General features: G+C 33.6%; 1 protein-coding gene across 4 annotated transcripts in view; it reads right to left on the bottom strand.

Moving 5' to 3' along the window:
- The window catches only part of Fer (FER tyrosine kinase), a 413,495-nt gene that overhangs the window by 79,512 nt on the left and 308,304 nt on the right, over positions 1-25,679 (bottom strand). For all 4 annotated transcript variants that reach the window (XM_076856939.2, XM_076856936.2, XM_076856937.2 and 1 more), the window contains one exon: positions 19,440-19,563. In XM_076856939.2, the coding sequence (XP_076713054.1) occupies positions 19,440-19,563 (124 nt within the window). The remainder of the gene's footprint in view (positions 1-19,439; positions 19,564-25,679) is intronic.

The following is a 25,679-nucleotide window of genomic DNA, read 5'->3' on the forward strand; positions in this document are numbered from 1 at the left end:
CTGCTTTCCTCTGCTTTAGCCTCTTACCATGGTGTTCTACCTCACCTTGGGCCCAGCGCTATGGAGTCAGTCATCTGTCGTCTGAACCTCTGAAACCATGAGCTCCCAAATAAACTTTTTCCCCTCTAAAATTTTCTTATCAGGTCTTCTGGTCACAGCAGTGAAAATCTGACTAAAACACTTTCTATTCCCCTGCTTCTTAGTGTTAAGGAGAAAAAAATATTTAAGTAGGCATTTATAATCCACACCTTTTCTGTATCATTTCCTACTTGAGAACTCCTCATATTCTCAAATCTAGGACAAATCTAGGTGAGCAGGAGAAAACTAGTTCTCACTCCAGCAAAGACCTCTAAGTTCCTCTCATATTAGACTCTGCAATTGATTATGAAGATGCACTGTATATTCTGGCATCTTACCAAGCTAGTTCTAGATTCAGTAGTGAGGGGAATCTATTAGAGTGAGTGTGTGTGTGTGTGTGTGTGTGTGCGCGCGCACACGCATGTGTATTTTATTTGTTTTTATATATGTGACAGTAGAGTATATTTTGAAATATTATACATTAAGTATAACTTATTAAACTCTGTTCGTGTGGTTAAACATGATGTGAAGATCTCTTTTCAAAATCTAGGGGATTTTAGATCATGACTGATTTTGCATTGTCAAAGACTATAGGACAGACAGATGACTAAGGAAAGATGAACAGATGAATCAAATGATTATGGATATCTATGAAAATGTGGAAGGTTTTATTTAACTGAGAGGGTCAATGTATCTGATCCATCAGGTCAGAAAACAGCCGTTTGCTCTTCTCAGGAGGATACAGAAATACAATAAATAGGAAATAAGAACATGCACTACTGAGAATTACAGGGACACTTCTACTCTGCCAGAAATCCTTTTAAAGCAATAGTCAAATGTTTCACAAGATGAGTTCAATTAAGCTAAAATGGAAATTTAATAAAGATTGGAAAAAAGCTAATTTCTTTCTCTTCTCATAAGAAAAATCAGCAGGTGCAAAAAAATCAGGTAGAATTTCTGACCATTGTAATTTTGTCTTCTAAGTAAATAAAGTCCTACAAATGGAAATATAAGAGTGAAAACTATGCATCCAAAAAGCTCTGTGCAGAGTGATCTCTCCCTGTACCTACTGGGGAGCAAAGGCCAGGAAAGGCTCACAAAGTTGGTCATCATTGGTTGCCATAGCAAGATTGACCTCAGCTCCACTATGGTCAACAAGGTATGCCTCTGCAGTGGATATATAGAGACCGCATTCTTGATATGATGTCCCTCTGCTTTAATCCTATCCAAATACTGATTTTTACTAGCACCTTGTGTAGACCGTTTATTTCTTCTTCAGTCTTTACTTTCTTTCCATATTCTAATATGCCTTGCTATCCAATGCTCTCTTTCTCTACAACTAGATAACAATTAAAAGTTATTATAATCTGAACTTCCTATTAGTTTTCTCAAAGGCCTTTAAGTCTCTTAATTTGACCTTACAACCACTGACTAAAAGGTAGGTATCATCGATCCTCTTACAAGATGGGGGTTGGAAAAAGTCTTTGGATATTAAGATTTGTGTGTGTGTGTGTGTGTGTGTGTGTGTGTGTGTGTGTGTGTGTGATTTTGGCCTTTAAACTTTTTTTGTAATGGGGGGGGGGTTCAAGATGGCAGAACAGAGAAGGTTGCTTTTCTGACTGCTCTGTGGTATGAAACCAAGAAAGCAGACAGGCAGCTTCTCAGTAAGGTGGGTGAACAAAAAAAGAGAGAGAGAGAGAGAGAGAGAGAGAGAGAGAGAGAGAGAGAGAGAGAGAGAGAGTGTGTGTGTGTGTGTGTGTGTGTGTATGTGTTTAGGGGTACTTTACTGGAATTTGAACTGTACATTCAAAGCAGATGTGGGACTCAGAAAATTGGATATAGTAAGGAAGGAATTCCCTGTGTCACAGCTGCTGCTGGAGGCACCAGTCAGACCAGTCCCTCTGTGAGCAAAGTGAAGGCACAAGGGAATTAAAGGAACTTGCCTTTTTAGGAGGGCTGAGGCTTGTCTGGTACAAAGAGGTTACAGATCAAAGACACTGCCTGACTAAACTGAAAGGCATACTGCACAATATCCTTGTGTGGGAAAGAAGTCACCATTTCTCCAGTCTGTGTGCAGAGGACAGAGGAAGTATCCATTTTGCAGCCACAGTGCAGGAGCCAACACTTGAGAGACATGATTCTTGGCAAACTGAAGTTTGACCTGAAATACAGTTCTGTATTTGCAAACCCACATTGCATGACATGCAGTGTGCCTAAGTGACCATGAAAAAATCAAATGTGAAGAGAGGTTTACATAGGGAACTACTGGTCATGGAAACCCATCTGGCTCTTCTCCCACCCCCCAACCTGGCTACTTCCAGGACTAGCTCTGGGAGAGTCACATCTGGCTGGGAATTTGAAAGGGTGGGGGATGGAAAGTTTGAGTTTGTAGACTGAACTGTAGTTTGAGACCAGAAAATGTAGGTTCTGCAAGTGACATAGTGGATTAAGAACTGGCTCCTCAATCACAAGTGGAACCCAGGGGAGATCCCTGAGGTACAGTCTTCCAGAGTGAACCAGCGATTGCTAGGCCCTGGAAGTGTGCCGATTTAAAGTCTCAGACCAATTGGCATTCAGCAAAGAACCTGGAGCCTACCTAAGACTAACACTAACCCCCTACTCCAGGAGTTCTGCCTATGAGATTATCTCTCACCCTAGCACCGCCATCTAACGCTGCTGAAAAGAAAAGCTGAAAATCTTTTGAACTCTAGCAGACACAGTTCTTTAACTTTTCATCAAGATTTTTTTTTTCTTTTCTGTTCTGATTGTGACCTTAATGGTTCATGGACATCTATACATATTCACATTTCTGTTTTTTTCCCCATCATTTCTAGCATTTCTGAAGCCAGTTATTTTTCATGGATCAGTATTTTTGAGGGCTAGATATTTGGTATGTTTGTTTTGTTTTATATTCTTTTATTTTTTCAAAATTTTACTTTATATTTTTTCTCACTTATCTGTTTCCCTTGATTTTGTTTTTCCTCTGCTAAAAAACATTCTCTATTGTTCTCTCACTCTTCCTTTAATCTTTTATTTCTAGCTTCCCTTCTCCTCTCTTATAACCAGTCCACCATTCAAAATTGTAAACCCTTTTGTAAACTTAACTGTTTTTACAATGGACAATAACTGATCATATAATTTCTGTTTATTGTGACAATTAGCATTGTAGATGTGACAGCAGGAACTATTTGGTTTAATGCTGTATATTGTTTGCATTGGTTGTTATTATTTGTCTTCCCCTAAATGATAGGATACTGGAAACCTTCAGGGACACTATATTCCACAGGGTAGAAACTCTACTATCTCAGATCCTGACTGCTAGATGGGTAGACACACCAATAACAAGAAAAAAACAGAAGAACAAATCACCCCAAACAGACCAAGATACCTCAATAACAGAATCCAATGCCAACTCAATGGAAGAAATGACAGAGAAGGAATTTAGAATGTACATAGTCAAACTGATCTGCAAGGTAAAGGATGACATAAGGAGAGAAATCAGAGAAAATACAGGAAGTGAAAGATCATTTCAATAAAGAGATAAGAGATTCTGGGGGAAAAAAAGACAAGTAGAAATCCTCAAAATTAAGCAACCAATAAGCCACATTAAAAATTCAGTGGAAAGCATTAAATGGAACCACCATTTGACCCAGCTATCCTACTCCTCGGTTCATACCCAAAGGACTTAAAATCAGCATACTACAGTAATGCAGCCACATCAGTGTTTATAGCAGATCAATTCACAAGAGCTAAACTACAAAAACAACCTAGGTGTTCAATAGATGAATGGATAAAGAAAATGTGGTATATATACTCAATAGAATATTACTTAGCTTTAAAGAAGAGTGACATTATGGCATTTGCCAGTAAATGGATGCAGTTGGAGAATATCATGCTAAGAGAAATAAGCCAAAGGCTGAATGTTTTCTCTAATATGTGGATACAAATTCACAATAAGGCAGGGGATACTAGAGAAGAATAGTGTTACCTTAGATTAGGTCGAGGGAAATGATGGGAAGGGAGAGGAGGGGATGTGGGATTAGGAAAGATAATAGAATGAAACAGACATTATTACTTTATGTATATATATGACTGCACAATCAATATGATTTGCAACATGTACACTCAGAAACATGAGAAATTATATCCCATCTATGTATGATATATCAAAGTGCATAAATGCATTCTATTGTCATGTATAACCAATTAAAACAAGTAAAAAATTAAAATTAGATCACTTGGAAAACAGTTTTAGGCAATGTAGACAAAACATACAATCTTGAAAATAAAGTTGATTGTGGAGAAAAGATGTTAAGAGACCATGAACAGAACTTCCATGAAACATGAGATAAACTCCAAAGACCAAATTTAAGATTTTTCAGGATAGATGAAGGCTCGGAGACACAAACCAAAAGAATGTACAGTCTTTTCAATGAAACAATATAAAAAAACTTCCCAAACAAAGAATGAAATGGAAAATCAGATACAGGAGGCTTATAGGACCTCAAATATACAAAATTACAACAGACTTGCACCAAGGCATATTATTATGAAGATGCTTAATTTACAGAATAAGGATTGAATTTTAAAGGCAATCAGAGAAAAATAACAGGTTACATTTACAGGGAATCCAATCAGGATCTCAGCTGGTATCTCAACTCAGACCCTCAAAGCTAGGAGGTCTTATATACTAAGCACTGAGAGAAAATGGATACCAGCCAAAAATACTATACCCAGAAAAATTAATCTTTGAAATTGACACTGAAATAAAAACATTCCATGATAAACAAAAGTTAAAAGAAAGCAACTGCAAAACATTCTCAATAAAATATTTCATGAAAAAGAAATGAAAAATAGAAGTGAAAACCATCAAAGAGGAACTATATTAGAAGAACAGTCAATCAAGAACAAATTAATTCAGAGTAAAAACCAAAAATAAATCAAAATAACAGGGAATAAAGATAATTCCGCAATAAATTGAATATAAATGGCCTAATCTCATCAATAAAAAAAAAACCAGAGAGGGTCAGATTGGATTATAAAACAAGACCCAACAACATTCTGTGTTCAAGAGACTTACCTCATAGGCAAAGACATCTAGAGACTGAAGGTAGAAGAATGAGGAAAAACATATCATCCATATGGATGATATAAACAAGCAGACATTTCTATCCTCATATTATAAAAGTAAACTTCAAGCCAAAATTAATCAGAAGGATAAAGAGGGCCATTTTATACTGCTTAATGGAACTAAACATCAACAAGACATAACAATAGTAAATATTTATAACCCAAACAATGGAGCATCTTCATACAAACAAACCCTTCTCAATTTCAAGAACCAAATAGACTCCAACACAATAATACTGGGTGACTTTAACAGGCAGACCACTGCACAGATCCTCCAAACAAAAACTAAATAAAGAAGCTATAAAACTAAAAAATATAATTGATAATTTAGACTTAACAGACACTTATAGATCATTTCATTCATCAATGACTGACTACACTACTTTCACCAGTACATGGAACCCTCTTGAAATAGATCATGTTATGTAAACTATCACATATGTTCCCATAGAATTGTAATATTACCTTAATATATTTTTAGCATCTATAGGGTTTTGATAGCTCCCTTTCTATTGATATTAATTTTTGTGTTCTTGTTTTATTAGATTTGTTAGGCTTTATGAATTTTAAGCAATATTAATTCATTTCTATTTCACATATTTCTACTCCTACTCTTATTTTTTCTTTCCTACTACCTAATTTAAAAATAATTTGATTGCCAAACTATCTTCTTTCTGATATAATACTTTAAGTTATAAGTGTTCATCGGAGTGCTGTTTCATCCCAGAGATTGGTATTGTAAGTTTTTATTATCACTTAGTTCAAAGCACTTTTTAATTTCTTGTGCTTTCTTCTTTGATCTGTGAGATATTTATAAGTGTGCTGTTTAATTTTGAAGTAGTTGTGATGTAGGGGTGGGTTCTATATATCATAAGGTGATTGATTTCTAATGTAATAAATGATGCAGGAAGCACAGTCTGCATGATTTCAAATTAGAAAAAAGTAATGAAAATGCTTTTTATATTATATTGGTTACATTTGTGTCAAAACATTTCAAAGCTGATCAAATTGTATATTTAATACATGGCATTTTATTGTATTTCAATTTTATCTGAATAAAGCTATACATAAATAAGTTTTTTTTTGTCATAGAAAAACTAGAAAAATGTCTCCTTTACTTTAATACTCATTCCTTGAGATCTGGACAAATAATGAGACATTGCCATTGTTAAATCTGAGTTGTTGGAGAACAATAGCAAGCTGTATTCTGTTTACATATTTCACTGTTATGTTATTTCAAATATTACTGGGAATTATATTAATTATAATAGCAAGATTCTTGAGGAAGAAAAATCAGTTACTTTTCTGATTTTCTACCCAAGAAAAACTTCCAAAATAGATTTCTATGAATGGAGTTTTTATAATCCCCACCCCCAACTATAGTTTATTTGGACAGAATTAGAGAAATTTCTGAATTCAGTGAAAGTAGTTTTCTTTTTTTGTTTTCCAGTTGTCACTACCATTTTGGGGACCATAAAGATACCAATGTTGATATGCACTAAAATTTTAAAGGAAGCACTGAACCATCAGAGAGATTATTTATGTCAACAAGTTAAATAAACATTACCCCAGAGTTAATTTTGGATAAATGGTACCACCATCATAAGTCAAAATATTTATATTTGAACCTGCCTTATCTTTAAAAATCTAGAGGAAAAAAATTAACTGAATTTTCAAACACACACACACACACACACATCTATCTATCTATCTGTATATATGTATGTTTAGAAATATATTTTACTGATTATTCTTCCATGTACTTTTCTTGTCTTCAAATATTTCATTTATTTATTGATCAATTCAAAGTTTTGCTGATTCACTCATCCATTTATTCATTCATTTTTCTTCCATCCTTATCTAAGTTGGACATTTCCCTTTATTTCTAGATCAATACTCACTTGCCTACTCAAAAGCTTCAAAAATATTTTACACCTACTTCAGTTCAATCTGCCCCAAGTTAAAACTTGAATTTAATGCCCCTGCCCAAACAAACCCAGTCCTCTTTCAGTTTTCTCTATTATCCATCTGCAGAAGCCAGTGAACAGGAAGATGTTTTTATACCAACTTCCCAGTCAATACCTCCCTCCAGTCCAGTCTCAGTACTTCACTAACTATTCTAAGAAATTTTATAGAAGAATATTTATTAAATTAGAAGTCATTTTACTTTATAGCTCATGATCTTACTTTAGAAGACTTTTGCACAGTACTTGAACACAACAGTATGTAAATGTTAGTTCTTCAGATAACACTAATTCTTCAAGGATTAGGCATGATTTGTTGGCATTATAAATCAACAACACTACAGTATGTGTTACTCATTGGTAAATATTAACTATGCTCATCTACAAGTCATAAAACCACCCCATCAGAAAAATATGACCCTCCATAAATTGTTGGTAGATTTAATTTTACTTACATCCCTAAATCAATGGATCTGTGAATCATACAGTATTTTAAAAGTATACTTAAAGATCTATAACTTATTTGGGAAACACATGCCCAGTTGAATGCAAACATATTGCAGATGAGACCCTGAGTGTCATTCATTTCAAGGTCACAATCTACCACTTCTTTCATTACAAGCATTATAGAGTTAGTGTTGTAAAGTAAAATGCCAGCAGTGTTACTGTCCATCTTGCTCATGGTTTCAAAACCAGCTCTAGGACAGTACTCAGAGTAGAGCAGACTCCCGGTAAAAAGGAAGTTACAAGTAATGCTTTTTTTTCCATCTGATTTATGACAGTTTTCAGTAGTAATGGTAGAATTATTAGAATTACAAAAAATAAATGAACTAGAAAAATATAGGAAGACCATTTATTTTGAAGTCTCTGTGAGAATATGAAGTCATCCTTCACTCGTTTTCCTTACATACTATCTACATCAACAAATCCTGATGGCTCTACCTTCTACACACATCTAGAATGGGACCCTTCTCATTGTTTCTACCACGACCATCTGCTTCAATTCTCATCCTCTCCTTTTAGACTAGTGCGACAGTCTAAGAACTGGTTGTCTTGCTCTGTACTTACACTCTTATTCTGAAAAATTTTTAAAAATATTTGAATTAATCCTACAAAAACCTGTGACAGATTAAGTCAGGCCTCAATGCCCCCATCTAATGCAGACTAAAAGCCATAGCCCTTTCAATGGCTTGCAAAGCTTCATGATCAGACTACTTAACAAAGAACCTCATTTTCTAATCCTTGATGGTGTACTTTGGACACAGCTAGGATGCTCCTGGCCTGGGGCCTTTTTGCATTTGCCACACTTGAGTAGAGGAAGCTCTTCTGATTTTTACCTGGCTCATCCCTTTATCTCTTTTGGCTGTAACACTAGACATAAAATAGTGCCCATCTCCACTATCCCATTCCCCTCTTATTTGACTATCCTCCATCTTATGTGTGTTTGTTTGTAATGTATTTGCTGTTTTTGTAAATGCATTCCTTCTCCACTTTCCTTCATTTTTATCAGTTCTATGAGGGCAAAACTTTGTTTCATTCATAGTCAATGTATACAGAAGAGTGCTCATTTTAAACATAATTAGTTTTGGTAACATTTAGCTAAAAGGACAATGAAAGTAAGGCAGCACACTATGGAAAAGTATGCTAGAGAGAAACAGCCTAGAGACTCCCAGACTTTTAATTTAGCTTTTTCCCCAAAGTGAGGATATGGCTTTGTTGACACTGATTTTAGTTTTTAAAACACTAGAACCCTACGTCTAAAACTTTACATTCAAGAAAACTATATAAATTTGTAAGTGCTCCCTCATAATGGTGCTGTAAGCTCCACTAACATATAGCAAATTTCTTGGATTTGACAAGGCCCCATCCTGTGTAGATGGCATCATCGTTAGAAACTCTGGAGGCCATGGTGAAATGAACAGAGATAGACTGTATTTTCACTTTCTTTCTGTACTCATCCTTTTCAGGAAAGTTTTTCTGTTCCTGGATAACTAGATAACAACATAATTTAAAATTATATAGACCTGTGTGGTCTCTTCTTGATAAGTTGTGGTCCCCTTAAAATGCTATAGATATTTCCTCATGCAGAGTGTTGACATACTCCTTTCCTAGATGTTGGTATTCTCAGTATTGAGAAAGAGAGTCATGAACAAAATGAAGTCAGTATCTTTATGGCACTTCCATTTTAGTTGGGAGAGACAGGTGAAATAAAGTCAGTCAGTATTTCATATACATAGTCCATGTATATACTCATTGACTTATGATGGGGTTGGGCACCAATAAATCTATTGTGAATGAAAAGTACTACAAATAAAAAATGCATTTAATGTACCTAATCCATTGACTATAACAGCTTAGCAAAATGGAGCATAATGTATAGGTTGATTACCCTCACTGGAGGTACAGATCAAGAGTATCTTACTACATATTGCTCTCTCAGGAAAAGATCAGAAGTCAAAATGTAGTTTCTACTGAATGCACACTACTTTCACACCATTGTCTAAAATTGTAAACTGAACTATAGTTAAGTCAGATGGACACAAGGAGTTGGATAAAAAAAAAATGGGATGAAGATTGTAGGGTATATAGAGGGGGTGTGAAGGGAGGGGCCACAGTTACACAGCCAATATAGGGTAGAACCAGATTCACACAAAGCATTCCATTTCTAAATATGTGTTCTTAATCCCAGAACTAAAGCTGCTAAATTGTTCTGCAAACTGGGCCTAGTGGATAATTAGAGTTGACATGTAGAGGGAGACAGTCTAGACTGACACATAGACACTTTTAAAAGGGAAATGGGAAAAGGTCTTTTCACAGTGCTACTGTGTTCCATAAAATAAAGAATAATAATTTAAAAACTACAATGGGGCAAAAATTCTCAGTAATTCTTTAAACAAATGAGATGAGTCAATGCCTAGCAAACAGCATAGGCTAGAGTTCTCTAGTTCCTTACGTTGATTGTTCCAATTCTGCTTGGGATGCCAGAGAGTAGGAAACAATTTACAAGCTAGAAGGAGAAAGGATCTATATCATGAATGTTCTGATGGGTCAGGATTCTCATTTAACTGAGACTGATTAGAAAATAGGTTTGACTTGAGTACCTTAATTCAACCAGTGGTCAATCACATCTCCAGGGTAATCATGAACCTGACAGCACTGTTCTGACCTTGGTCTCCCGCTTGTTGTATGAACTTGGTACACACTAAGATTCAAGAAGACTGTGTGGACCAAGTGCAGTGCCTACACCATGAAAACTCTGTGGGAATGAGTTATCCAAGGAAAATGAGAGGATAAGACCCTACAACAAGGCCTCTGAATCAGCATTTCTTAAGTGATTTTTTTACTTCGTAAGAGAGATTCATACAGATCACACTTCAAAAAAAGAAACGAAACTGGCAAACATATCTTAACACATAGTCTGTTTTTGCTTTGTTTCCTAGGCCTTGCCATCAATATTGAATAGTCTTGACTTCCTCTCACTAGCTGTGTGGCACTGGACAAGTTATTTATTTGTGGCTCAATATGTTCTATTGTGAAATGGTGATAAACATTACAACCTCATTAGATAGAATTAAATGAGATCATGAATGCAATCGGCAAACAGTGGACATTCAATTAATGTGAAACAGCCATTTTTTGGAAAGCCTTCTTAGTACATGTCTCATCCTTTGAGAACTACCCCTAACACACAGAGATCAGCTCCTCCAGGTCTTTGTAAATAGTGACTCTGCTTACTTTTCTCTGCCAAGCTGTGTTTTAGATGACAACAAGGATAGATGCTTAATGTAAAGTAGGCCCACCAAGTCTTTCCGTCAATAATTTGAAATTTGAACTTGAGGGCTAATTAGTTTTAATGCCTTCGAATTCATGCTGCGTCTAGCAGGTTGTCATATTGACTCAAATGTCATTTGGGATCTCTTTGCAAATGGTGCAGAGGGATGTAGTGTTTAGAGCAAGAAGAAATTGAAGCAGCAAGACAGAAATACTAATAAATGTCCAATTGAAAGACAAAGACGCTGCCTTGGTCCCTCACTGCCTCCCAGTTCTTAGGAAAGTTTCAGGGACTCCTTGAACTCTGTCCTTGAGTTCTATGAAATAACCATTTTTTATCCCTTAAATATTTGTTAATTTAGCTTAAGTACTTCTGTTTCTTAATCAAATATGCCTTAGGAGAAAAATAATAACTCTCGCCTATTTGTAATTGTTTAATGTAAAAGAATACTTGTTGATACAGGAAATACATTTTGGATTTAAAGTAACTGACTGAATAAAAGTCAGAAATAATGAGGTGCCAGCCAATTTTCCTGCCTGTCATTTCTGCTAACATAAGAAAAGGCTAGCCTTAATGAGACCACGATATTGCTTTGAAGTGCTCCTATTCACGCTTTTCCTGTCCTCTCATTCTAAAGGACTTTGCCTGTTCACTGTACTGCCGTGAATTCCTAAACAGAGTCTTATATTCACTGCCTTTTTCCCTCCAATAACCACATCAAAACTCATCTGTCCTCTGACACTTTACCCCATTTTTGTTTTCTAAGGAAGCAATTAGATGCTCTGGTATATTAACCCAAGCCAACATGGTAATTGATTCTAATGTAAAAGAAGGCCTCCTTTTCATTCCTTCAGACACATATGTGACTTTTGGGGAAAACTTTAATTAGTAAAACTACTTGTGGGAAATTCATACACTGAATAAAGTAAATGGGGAAATAATTTTTACAAAGATATTCTTATGATCTCTTGTGTGATAACTGCACTGAATTAACAAATAGCAAACTGCACTAGAAAAAAAGGTTAAACTAGAGAAAGACCATATATTTTTGATACATTTAAAATTACTGAGCAGTCTTCTCTGCAGTGTAGTAAAATTGGTTTAGAAGCTAAAAATAAAAGTACAGCTTAATATATTCAAAATTGTAATCAAATGTTAGAACAAAAGAATCAGTCATAAATGCTTAGTCGACTAACTGAGATTATCACATCTCTATGCTAATCCTGTGTTTTTAATTAACAGATAAAGCAGAAGGGGGTAACTAAACAACAGTGTATAAAAAAATGGAAAAAATAAATTTTCAAGCTCTAATTAAATAGAGCTACAATAACACAATACTACTGAATTTCAATAACTATTCATTAGAAACAACTAGAACACCTTGGTATGTCTTTCCAAAATACATTTCAAAGGCCTTGGCATTCTCTTCTGTTTTTACTTATGATCATAAAGAGTCCAGATGTTGAACATAATAAGCTGAATCACCACAACAAGTACCACCTAGCCTTCTGCCCCAAGTCTCCTGGTTGGCCAAAAGATACCTTTATCATGGAAGGAGTGGGCTCCAGAATAGAAGCAGAGTGCTGAAATCCACACCTGCTACTCTATATTAATGTGATCTTGGGAAAGATATTCAAATGCCCTAGCTGCAAGTTTCCTTATGTTTATTATGAACTCTTCTGTGTAAAATTAGCTTAACAAAAATAACTCTTGTTTTGAAAATTCATTCTTTTACCTTTAAGTAAGGCTCTTGGAATCACTGTGAACAACACCACTAAAAATAGTTGCCCTCGTAAAGCTTATATTCTCAGGTCTTATATTAAAGCACTTAGTGTCTGGTACTCAGTCAGCTCTCAATAAACATCAGTTATTAGGGTTACAGGTTGAGCAGCCCAGTCTAAAAATTGAAAACCTGAAATGGTCCAAAATCAAAACTTTTTGAGTTCCAACATGACACTGCAAGTAGAAAGTCCCACATCTGACCTCATGGATGGGTCTCAAAGTGAAGGTATAATAAAAATACTGTGTAAAATTACCTTCAGGCTTTCTGTATCAGTTATATTAGAAACATAAGTAAATCTCATGTTTATATGGGGGGCCTATCTCCAAGGCATTTTATTATACATATGCAAATACTTCAAAATGTGAAAACTCTGAAATCTGAATCACTTCTGACCCAAGCATTTCAGATAAGGAATACTTGACTTGTACTAATACTTGAATGAGAGTAAATACTGGCATTGAAATTCCAGGAAATAGGAAGGGAATCAGCACATCTAAGACCTAGCAGTGGTGCTGCCACTGTTTATCTAGGTGACCTTCATTTAATCTCTCTTGGCCTCAATTATTTAAAAGTGGTTTTAAAGTACCTTCTATTGAGTATATGATAGATCATGAGGGACAGAAATGATGAAAGGTTCAAAAATATAAAAAATATTATATTTTATACTTAGTTATATTTCTGATTTATTTTCTATTTATCTTATTTAAATGCATGAAACACAAATTACCTCTTCAGTATACTCAAAGCTTAGGAAGAAATCAGATAGTAGGTGACCAGCTGCACTTAAAACAGAAAAAAATCCTCAGAGTTCATTGGGGAAAAAAATGCTATGAACGCTGTACCCAGAGGTTATAATTGACTCAAATATCATTTGGGATCCCTTTACAAATGGGGTAGAAGAATGTAAGATTTCAGAGCAAGAGGGAAATGAAGCAGCAAGACAGCAAGAAAAAATAATAAAAGTCCAAGGTATTACAGTGGGGAAGAGAGAAAAGAGATGTTTCCTTTGTGTCCCTGCCTCCTAGTGCCTAAAATATAAAGTCTCAAAAAAGGAGGGGGGGGGCAATATCTTACATTTATCGTAAAAAGTACACAGGCTTAAGTCTTTTTCAGAAATTAATGGATGAGACAGTCTCCTTCTAGAACACAGAAGTGAAATGCAAAATTATTCCTTTCTGGGCAATCAACTTCCTTAACTTCTAAATTTTTTTTCAATAATATTTTAAAACAAAATTGGTCTTATACATATATATTTCACAATATTATATATTTTTCAAGGTTTTGTGGATTTTATTTGAATTACTTTTTCAGCATTTCACCTTTCTTTAAAAATCTGAATGTATATTTTCCCCAGCTTAGTCAAATTAAACGGCCCAGGTTATCTCCTTTGTAATTCTCATCCAGATAATACTGAATTATTTAAAGTCTCTGGTTAAGTCATGCTCTCTCATGCAAAACACTATAACTTGCTTTCATCTTTTCCTCACCTGAAATGGTCTTTGTCCTTCTATTCAAGGACATGTCCATCCATCATGTCTGACTCAGTGTCCTCTGCAAAGTTTTGCCTGATTTTCCCCAGTGTCCGTATACCAACAGGTCATATTAGACATTCTCAGTATTACTCCCAAAGAATTTTGTACATGTTATCACAAAATTGATTATCTCTTTGAATTACTATTTTTTGTTATGTCTATCTGAGGACAGCACCATGATTTTCATCTTGTTATCAACCCGCCACGGAGTCAATGAACTGTCCATATTGAGTATCCTTATCTGAAATGTTACAGACCAAAAATATTTCAGATTTTAGATTCTTTAATCAAAAAATATCTTGGGAGGGGGCCCAAGTATAAACACAAGATTTACTTTGTTTCACATACACTGCATACATATAACCTGTAAAAAATTTCATACAATATTTTCAATAATTTTGTGTATGAAAATAGTTTCATAGTGTAGGGATTTTCCATCATGGCATCATGTTGGTGCTAAAATGTTTCAGATATTAGAGCATTTCAGACTTTGGATTTTCAGATTAGGAATGATCAAATTGTACTGGACATATCATTGTTTTCAATAAGTACACAAACCCTTATTATTGCTAATAAAATAAATATAGTCTGACAGGCTTTAATTTGTAAAGTTGTTGCCTTACTCTACAACAAAAACATCACTGTGGTACAGCAATCAAACGTGAAGAGGAATCAATAAAAAATTGAGAAAAAAAATCATATTCTACCTCACCCTTCTCTGTCCTTCCTCACTGAGGGCAGGAGGGGCGAGAAGAAGTAACTTTTCTGGTACTGATAGTGGCAGAATATCATCAAAGTAAGAAATACTCCTCCAAATGCACTATAGCTTATGGTCTTTAACTCTTAATATATGGCAGTAAAATGTTTAAGTTTCCTTAAATATATTAGTGAAAAATGGCACAAAACCAACTTTTAGAAATAAACTGAAATTTTAGCAAATCTTACAGAAGGATTGATCACAATAAAAACAAAAATGCCATTATCATTAAAATCTAGTATTTAACCTTGAATCCATCTAACTTCAAAATTAGTTAGGTTTCACATTCATTATACTGACATCCAACAATCCAATAATATGCTATTTTAACACACACACACACACACACACACACACACACACACACGTAAGGCTTATCAGGATATTTCAAATAGTCAAAGTATAATCAGGAAAAAAAAATCACATTGGCCTACAGAATAATTATTTTAAAACACAGTTGATTAAAACTAAACTTTAGATAGAACATTAATCTCTCAGATATATTTAAAAAACCCAAAAAACTTAACAAAAAAATAACCCAATCAATAAATAGGCTAAGGAACTGAACAGAACTTCACAGAAGAAACATGATCAATCAACAAGTATATGAAGAAATGTTCAACATCTCTAGTAATTAGAGAAATGCAAATCAAAACTACACTGAGATTTCATCTCACTCCAATCAGAATGCCAGCTATTAAGAATACAAACAACAGTAAGTGTTGGTGAGGATGTGGGAGAAAAGAACACTCCTACATTGCTAGTGGGACTGCAAATTGGTGCAACCAATCTGGAAAGCAGTATAGAGATTCCTTAGAAAACTTGGAATAGAACCACCATTTGACCCAGCTATCTCACTCCTCAGTCTATACTCAAAGGACTTAAAATCAACATACTGCAGTGACACGACCACATCAATGTTTACAGCAGCTCAACTCACAATAGCTAAACTATTGAACTCACCTAGATGCCCTTCAACAGATGAATGGATAAAGAAAATGTGGTGTGTACATACACAATGGAATATTACTCAACCTTAAAGAAGAATGAAATTAAGGCATAATAGAATAAAATGGACTTGTTATCCTATGTGCATATATGATTACATGACCAGTGTAACTTTACATCACATACAATCAGAAGAATGAGAAGTTATACTCCATTTATGTATGATGTGTCAGAATGCATTCTACTGTCATGTATTAGAAAAAATTTTTAAAAAATTACAAAACCCCTAAACTTTAGCAAAATATCCAGCTATTCTCCAGTTATAAATAAAAATAGTAACAGTTAAAAACAATATGAAGAGAACTCTCCTGGAAATTATAACATTTTCCAAATTCACATTCTTTTCTTAGTGCAATTTGTTTCCATTTTATATCTGTCATCTGATTTTTCTATAATAAAACATCACTCCATTCTTCTCATAATAGTTAATAAAATAAAGCTAAAGAAAGAAAATGTGTTCTCAAAAGTTAAAGACTATTTGGGGTGGAGAAACATTTTTATACAGAGTTCCAGTGACCTCTACTCAGGGAACAGGATAAAACTTATCAGTTAATATAAAATTTAAAGCATATTCTAAATTTCTAGTTGGATTTGTTGAATACAAACTTAATTCATAGAGATGCACTTATTTTAATACTCTGCAATGTCAAAAATGGGATTTAATCATTTTGTTTTCTGAAAAACTAAAGTCTTAATCATGGATTATATTATATTAGTTTATTTTTAACTACTTTCTTAGAAATTTTTCCAGAAGAAAATTAATTCACTATAGTATTACATTATCAAAAAATATCAAAGAAAAATATGTATCTTGAATATATTTTCTTACTATAAAGCAAGTAAAATCCCTTTGCAATTACTACTGCCCCCAGAAAAATAGTTCCACAGGTTAGTGCATATGAGCAGGGTTCTGCAGTGGAATTCACTACTATAAAAATTCAACACAAGAATGCTTCATTTTCTCAATACAGAGCCATACACTGTTGAGAAAACCAAAATGAAAAGAAAGTGAATTCATTCAAAAGAGCATTTATATAAGTTTGAAAAGGAACAAAAGACCACTAGCTGGAGATACATAAAATGCTTCTGGTACCCATTATTAACAAGAAAAATGAGATAGCAGATGGTTTAGAAGAATTCAAAGGAAATTATAATAAAAAATTACAGCATTAGTATATTATGGCTAGTAAAAAAAAATCAAACATTTTTAAATTTTAGAAATACATTTAAAAGAATAAAGAAAATAAGAAAAAAGATTCTGTGCCTAGGATGACAAATTTGGGGCTTGAGTGTTAATGCCTGTCAGATATGACTAATTGATTATTGAGTCTTTGTAGCTGATTTTGGAATCTTTCTCAGCACATACCACGGAGAGCCACTACCAATCACTAAAAATTGGCACTAATACTGAAACCTATTCGTCAAACCTGCTCTCAGTGACATGGTTCAAGATGTTCAACTGGGAAACCTTCCCAGCTGATAAATGGCACAGGACTGTGCACAAGCTGCTAAGATGTGTGATCAAGCAAAAACTGGCTTACAAAAATTTGTGAATGCATGAAAAAAACCTTGTTAAAAAGCAAAATGGGAAAATAACACTATAGTGAATATTGTTATGATTGGACACAGGGATAAATCTTTAAAAAACTAATTGCCACCTACAATCGAAAATGGTTTCAATTCTGATTTAAAAAGAAAGAAAGAACAGTTTCATCTATTTGTGAGGAAAGTAATCACTACAAGTAGTAAGAAATTACAACAATGATTCCCTCAATTGCCATGTACCAGAAAGTATTTTGTTGGCAATTGAAAATTTAACAGAATAATTTCAATAATTTGAGTATTATGGCTTAAAGTCATAAATGGCCTAACAGTCTAAAAAATTTGTGACAAAATGAATAACTACAGTAAAGAATGTGATGAGATATTTGATATACAATATACCTCAACATCTTAGCAAAAAAACTGCAAAATTTCTATGAAAGAAAAAATACTTTATATTAACAAAAGAGTTTATTTCTAATGAAATCAATTAAAATGCAAATCTTATCTAAACTCAAAAGCTTTTTAAGTCTTCAAAAATAAAATCTTAAGCCAGGTGTGGTGGCACATGCCTGTAACCTCAGCAGCTCAGGAGGCTGAGGCTGGAGGATCTCAGGTTCAAAGCCAGCCTCAGCAACTTAACAAGGCCCTAAGAAATTCAGTAAGACCCTGTCTCTAAACAAAATACAAAAAAAGTACTGGGGATGTGGCTCAGTGGTTGAGCACCAGTACCAAAAAAAAAAAGAAACCTTATAATGTGGTTTGGTTTATATTCATAGAAAGTAACAGACAATGTCTTATTATTAGTTGTATTAATTTCTAGAAAAATAGTATTATCTTTTAAATATATTGTAAAATATAGTTGTTGAGTCATATTTGAAAAATATTTCATAATTTTAATTCCAGAATAAAAATGAATAGTAAACAAAGTGTTAGGGGAAAATTAAGTAAAAAAAAAAATCCAATGAGATCAAATAAATGTACAAAGGTGAAGATTACTTTGTTTAGCTGTCATTACATATATTACATACACACACACACACACACACACACACACACACACACTCTCACTAAATGTCAAGCTAAAGGCTGCAATAATGAGAAACCTCAAAAGAAAGTATACTTTGATGATGAGACCAGCTTGGATAAAGTCTACAACAGCCTGGTCTGATAATGAACCCTAGGTCTTGTATTATGCAGTATAATGTACTGTTTTGGTGAATAAAAACTGCACCATTCCCCACTTCATTTAAATTATATATACGCTTAGTCATATTTAGGATATGACACAAATTCTGCAAAACAACTAAAGTTACATTGACCTTTAGCAGTAAAGAACACCATCAGCTACAAGCAACCCAAACCACTATCTATAAAACAACAGGTCAAACCACTATGCATAATTAGAAAGTTTTCTAAAATCTCCTTTGAAATAACTCATATGCTAAAATTTTTTACTCTTGGTCAGACTCACCTCACTGTCATGAATTGTTCTACTATGCTTTTCCATGATTTTGAAAAATGAGGCAACACATGAAATAATTTTTTAAATCACAAGGCAATTATTATAATTGTATAATTATAACATAATTTTAGTACATTCTATGTCACTATTATTCATGATTACCGTAAGAAAAATTCTCATTAAGAGATAAATCATTGTCTAATTAGGTACTTACCTCAAGTGAGAGGGGAAATAAGTGCTTCTCTGAACTGTATCAACAACTAGCAAAGAATGTTTTCACACAGAATATAAAAACCAAGAAAACATGCTTTATGGAAAAAAATGTACCGCTTTATCATAGCAAATATATCAGTTTTCTAGCATTTTATTAATAAAAGTGGGAAGTGCTTTAAAAAATATTCTCCTTACCTGTGTATACAGTTTTTACTCTCGAGATATAACATACCAGCAGCAGCATCTAGGGAAAATTTCACCAACTGTTTGAGTTTTAGTTCATCCTTCTTCTTTCTCAGATAGGAGAGGAAGTCACCTCCTAGAATAAATGACAGAAGAACAGTGAAATAAAATTATGATTAAAGTCACATTTATACTCTATAAGTATATCTGATGGGAAAAAAAGAATTATACATTTGGAGATGATTTTGATCCCATTTGACCCTTATCAGCTTCTTGTAGGAAACAAGGGAAACAGAAAACATGAAAAGAACACATCCTGTTAGAAAGAAGATACCATAAACTTTTCTAGATACTTTAAGTGCTCCATACTGCATATTACTCAAGACATAATAATATTTAATCAAAACCACACTCATCCCTTTGTCACCATTTTCCCCAATTTGTTTCACTAAATTTTCTAAGACATTCTATTTTCTATAATACAAAAGAATATAATAATTATGAGTTAATGATTTAGCCACTAACGTAGGTTGTATTTTTGTTCAAATAAACTATGTCTTGAAAAAACTTAAGATATGATAGTTCAAAACAATTGTAACATGATACAAACTTACTGTTAAACAGTTTGTAAAGTTTTAAAAAAGGTAAATTTTTATATTTTATTTATACCAATATATGCAAAATATTATATTAAGTTGTATCAATATCAAAATTATAGTTGAGATATTTAATTTTTTATTATACTAAGTCTTGGAAGTACTACATGCTTATGGTACCTCTCAATTTATATGCAAATTTCCATCTGAAATATTTAATCTACATTTAGATTTCATAAAACTTGAGTTGAAAAAATAGATTCACAAACTTGAGTTGTTCCAAACATGTTTAACATTTTCAATAACTGATCCATTATCAATTTTCAAATTTAAAACAATTAAAATTAAATGAAATTTAAAATTCAGTTTTAGAAGTACCAAACGCATCGCAAGAGCTACATATGATTAGAGATTATCATATTGAATAATGTCACATTAAACTTTGCATTCCTTCTTAACGTAGACTTAAATGTTATGGCTTGGTTATTTTTCTTTTTAGCTGATTAGTTTACATAGTGTATTGCTCTATATTTATAATGTTAAAGTATGTTAGAATTCATGTTCCCTAAAAGCAATCATTCACACTTTCCCTATGAGCCCCCTAAATATTAAACCAGAATTTTAAAAAAGGATCAGCATCTTAATTGCCATTTCCTGAACCTTTTTTGCTCTCTTCACCAGGCATCTAGGCTTCCTTAAATAGAAAACTTCCTTTAATAGAAAAGCTCTAGAGGTAAAGACTTTTTCTTTATAAAGAGTACCTAGAAAATAAACACTTGTCTCTCTCCTTAAAATATTCTTTGTCTGCCAGGTGCAGAGGTACACGCCTGTAATCTCAATGGTTCTGGAGGCTGAGACAGAAGAATCATGAGTTCAAAGCCAACCTCAGTAAAAGCTAGGCACTAAGCAACTCAGTGAGACCCTGTCTTTAAATAAAATACAAAATAGGGCATGTAATATACACTACTACTTATTACTGCTGAAGTTATTTCACATTAAAAATGAGGATGAGTTGTAGGAGGGATGGTTGCTTGATGTACCTCATTTAGTTTCCCCTCAAATGCTACAATTTCCTATAGAGAATTGCCCCCACCCCTATTTTAGAAGGTATTAACCTCCCTCTGAACAAAGAGTGGTCCTAGATTGGCTTAACACAATCAACGAAGTCCATTCCTCTGCCTAAATGATTGGTTCAGGGAAAGACACATGGCTTAATACAGGACACAGACTCAAGGAGATGATTGAAGGGTGAATGAAACTTTTTGAGAGAGATAAGAAGTGCAAGCAGAAGTGAATTAGACAGCACATTATAAGAACTGGCAGTCTTAAGATGAAAGCATCTAAGAAACATAAGATGCTTTCATAGAAAGCAGAAAAGAATGAAGGAAAGAGGCTACCTTTACTAACACTGGAGACTTTGGATCACAGGCTCTCTGAAGCCTGACTTCCCTCTAAATTTTTCAATTAAGTGAACCAATAAAATTTCTGGAATTTTTGAATACGTTTTCTGTACTAGCAACTCAAAGATAACTAATGGGCATACTATCTGTATCAGAAGGTTGCTTTGAGGATTTTTAAAAAGAGAATGCATATTAAATTTCTGGTACAGGTAGGGAATGCAAAAAACACAACTGCTTATGATTATTAGAAGCCAAATTTTAATAAGAGGATAGAAGGTTGGTATATTCAATAGCTCCCTCCTAAAGATTTCTATTACTCCATACTATGAAAATTTGATCTTACCTGTTCTTTCAGTGTTAATGAGGCTCTGAGGAACTGATCAGACTTAATATAAACTCAGATTATTATGTAAACAAGAATATCAATTTATTAGTTTGTAATTGGAGAAAAGGGATCATCAGAGCAATACTATTAATAACTTCTTGTCATTGAGTCATGGAGAGATCTTAATTCATCTTCAAATAACTTCAAAGTTTATTAAATTAAGAGATACCAGTCCCCAGTGATGTATAAAATGTATAATTCATTACCCTTGTTTTTAGGATATTAATTTGCTCCCTGAGAAATTTGTTTGGTTTAGCTGTGTTCAATTATACATTTAAAAATAAGCTAGTACTGAAAGCAAATATTAAATGAGAAAGCTATTTTGAGGCCTCCATTTAAGAAACTGTTCAGAATTCTTGTAAAAAGTTTTGTTCTTTAATCAGTAGTAGTAAGAATTCTGGCTGTTAGCCAGCCCATGGGAAACAAGGGGGACATCCATATGGAAAGCTTAAACAATGAACATTGACTCAAATTGTACTCCATGAAACAGAATAGATTTTACACAATAGGATGCAAGTTCAAGAAAGTTAATGAAGAAATGACCAATAAACACTGCAGTAGAGGATATTGGCTGCTACATGTCGGATGGTTAATGAGAGATGAATTGCACAGAAAGGAAGATTAGCCAGGGAAATGAATGCTCAAGCAAGGTCACAGGAAGAATTATCCATATAAGTAGACTAGAACATTTGATCTGCAAAGACTCAGTAAAAGCAGTTTAGTTTGTGGGGAAAGGCAAGGAAGAATAAATACTGAAAAACTTAAAATGACTCCAACAATTTATTGGCTTTCCCAATTTCATTGTCTTTTTAAAGAAGCATGTATTAACAGCTTGCTATCCAATTCAGCCAGCCAGAATGCAGAGCTGAGTGTGTGGGTTTCCCAATTTTGGTATCAGATGACATTCCTTAATGGCCACATTCTGCTAACATTGCAGAATAGTAGAAATTTTGGGGTTCTTCTTTGTGGATGCTCTTTGAGAACCAAGAGCAGCTATGATAACAATTCTATGAAATAAAAAAGAGTATATTTCTCAGTATTGTTCACTTGCTGATTCAAGGGACAACACCTACAGTCTTGACAGACATGACATAAACTGCCAGGAGAGATACCAGTCAATTTCGACAAATTCTAGAATCCCGGGACTAGAAAGGACTTTGGAGGTAATCTAATCCAGACTTTCAAGATTGTAGATGAGGGAACTCCATTTACCTGGCTTATATTTTTAATGTTGACTTCAGAGATACTAAAATTCTGTGATGGATATCTGAAAACTGAAGGTCTGGGATCAAATCCAGCATATTCTTGTTAATAAAGTTTTACTGGAAAACAGTCAAATTAATTCATTCAACATGTTTTTTATTGCTGCTTTTATGATACAGTAGCAGAGCTGCAACAGAGACTGTATTGCCTGCAAAGCTAAACCATCTACTACCTAGCCCTTTACAGAAAAGTTTGTTGACCATTATTTTGAAGTGTTGCAGTTCCTTTTGTTGAAATGATTCTTATGTTTGCTTTATCTACAAACAATATTTTACTTTTACTCTTTGCTTTCTTTACTAGGGCTCAATATTTCTTTATTTTGATTCTCCAAAAGGAGCTTGAAAAGGTAGTTTCACCAATTTTTTGTTCTAAAATATACGTTCGTAGACAAATATACACATACCTTGAAACCACAGATCTGGCACTCCCTCATCTACAACCCATTGTTTGTTATCAAGGCCAAAAATTTTGACTCTTGCCCTTCTATCTAAACTATCTATCCACCCATCCATCCTAATTAGTTATACATGACAGCAGAATGCATTTTGATTCATAGTACACAAATGAAGCAAAACTTTTTAATTTCTGTGATTGTACATCTTGCCCTACTTTGATGCCAAATTACTCACTTTTGTATTTTGTGTCTTCTTATTCTCCCTTAAGGCTGCTTTTGATATAAAAGTTATAAAGACAGAAATGGATAAGAAAATCAAGTATATACGTCAATGGAACATTCATTTTGATATCTATCTGCTATAAGAAAACCTACAGAGAAGGGAAAAGTATCAATTCAAGCTTCCTTAGATATATAAAGAGATAGGTAATGAAAAGACATCCAAAGTTATATTTAAATTTAATATGGGAAAAAATGATTATAAAAGCAATATTTTCAGAATTTTAAAAATTGAATTCATCATAGGCTACATATTTCAGGGACATTAAGATCCCCATACAAGTGACATCACTGACCACTTTATGAAGAAATGTTACATAATTATTTTAAAAAATAATTAGAAACCTACAATAACATCTTTACACTTATGCAGTTTTATAGGTCATAGAATTTATATCACCAAAAATATAAAACTGATTGTTTAAAAATATTACCTACTTAAATATATTTGTAATGGACACATGGAACAGAGTCAGAAATGTCTGCATTAAGGAAAAGTCTGAATAAACAGGGACCTCCTTTCTCATTTTTCTACATTATAATAAAAAATATGCAATAGTTATTCTAATTTTAAGCATACATTTCAATATTGTTAACAATACACACCTCTTTTTAATCGTGCATGACTGAAATTCTATATTCACTGAACAACTAACTCCCTGTTATGCCTCCTCCCAGTCCCTGGTAACTACCATCCTATTTTGTGTTTCTGCGAATTTGATTATTTTAAATACATCATGTAAGTGAACAAGTACTGTCTGTCTTTCCATAACTGGCTATTTTACTTAGTGTAATATCCTCAAGTTTTGTTCATGTTGTGGCATGATAAATTTTTTTCTCTAAGGCTGAATGATATTCTATGTGTGTATCCACATTTTATCAATTCATCTGTCCATATACATTAGGTTGCTTCCACATCTTGACTATTATAAACAGGTGGAATTCAAACATAATTGTAAAAGTATCTATCCAAAATTCTGTTTTTAATTATTGACTAGCTACCCAGAAGTGGGATGGCTAGATCACATGGTAGTTTTGTGTTTTTTTTTTTTAAAGGAAGATTCATACTATTTTACATTGTAGTTTTTTTTAAAACAATTCTACCAACAGTGCACTGCACAAGTGTTCTATTTCCCCCACTTCCTCACTGATACTTATTTTCTTCATTTTTTTTTTTTTTTGGTAGAGGCCATTGTAAAGTAACATTGTAATTTTAATTTGTTATTTATTGATTAGTTATGTTGAGTGTCACCATGTTTACCTTCTTATCCATTTGTATATCTTCTTGGAGAAATCTATTCAAGTCCTTTGCTCAGTTTTTAATTGGGTATAGTTTATTGTTGAGCTGAAGGAATTGCTTTCATTATAGATTTTAATCACATAATATGTATGGCTTTCAAACTTTTCATTTCATAGGTTGTTTTTGTACTCTATTATTTTGATTGCTGGGCAGGAGTTATTAAGTTTGATACAGAAACCATTAGTTTGTTTTTGTTTTTAGGTACCTATGATTTTGGTGTTCCATCAAGAAGTCATTGTTTAATAACATGCCATGAAGCTTTTTCTCTATTTTCTTCTATAAAGTTTTATAGTTTTAGGTCTTACATTTAGGTCTTGTTTTGCTCTGTTGGTGCCACTATAACAATATATGTAAGACCAGGTAATTTATAAAAAATAAACTTATTTCTCACAGTTTTAGAAGCTGAAGGTCTAAAAAAGATACTGACAGGATCAGATACAATATCTGATTGGTGAAGGCCTGGCCTCTCTTTCCTAGATAGTGCCCTGAAAGCTGTGTTCTTTGAAGAGAATGAACACTGTGTACGCACACAATGGATGGGACAGAGGAAAAACAAGGTACCTAGCTACTATCATCCAACCTTTTCATAAAGTCACTAATCCTAATCATGAGGGCTTCACCCTCTTGTCAGTAAA

The sequence above is a fragment of the Callospermophilus lateralis genome, chromosome 5 (assembly GCF_048772815.1).
Source record: "Callospermophilus lateralis isolate mCalLat2 chromosome 5, mCalLat2.hap1, whole genome shotgun sequence".
In the NCBI taxonomy this organism is placed as follows: Eukaryota; Metazoa; Chordata; class Mammalia; order Rodentia; family Sciuridae; genus Callospermophilus; species Callospermophilus lateralis.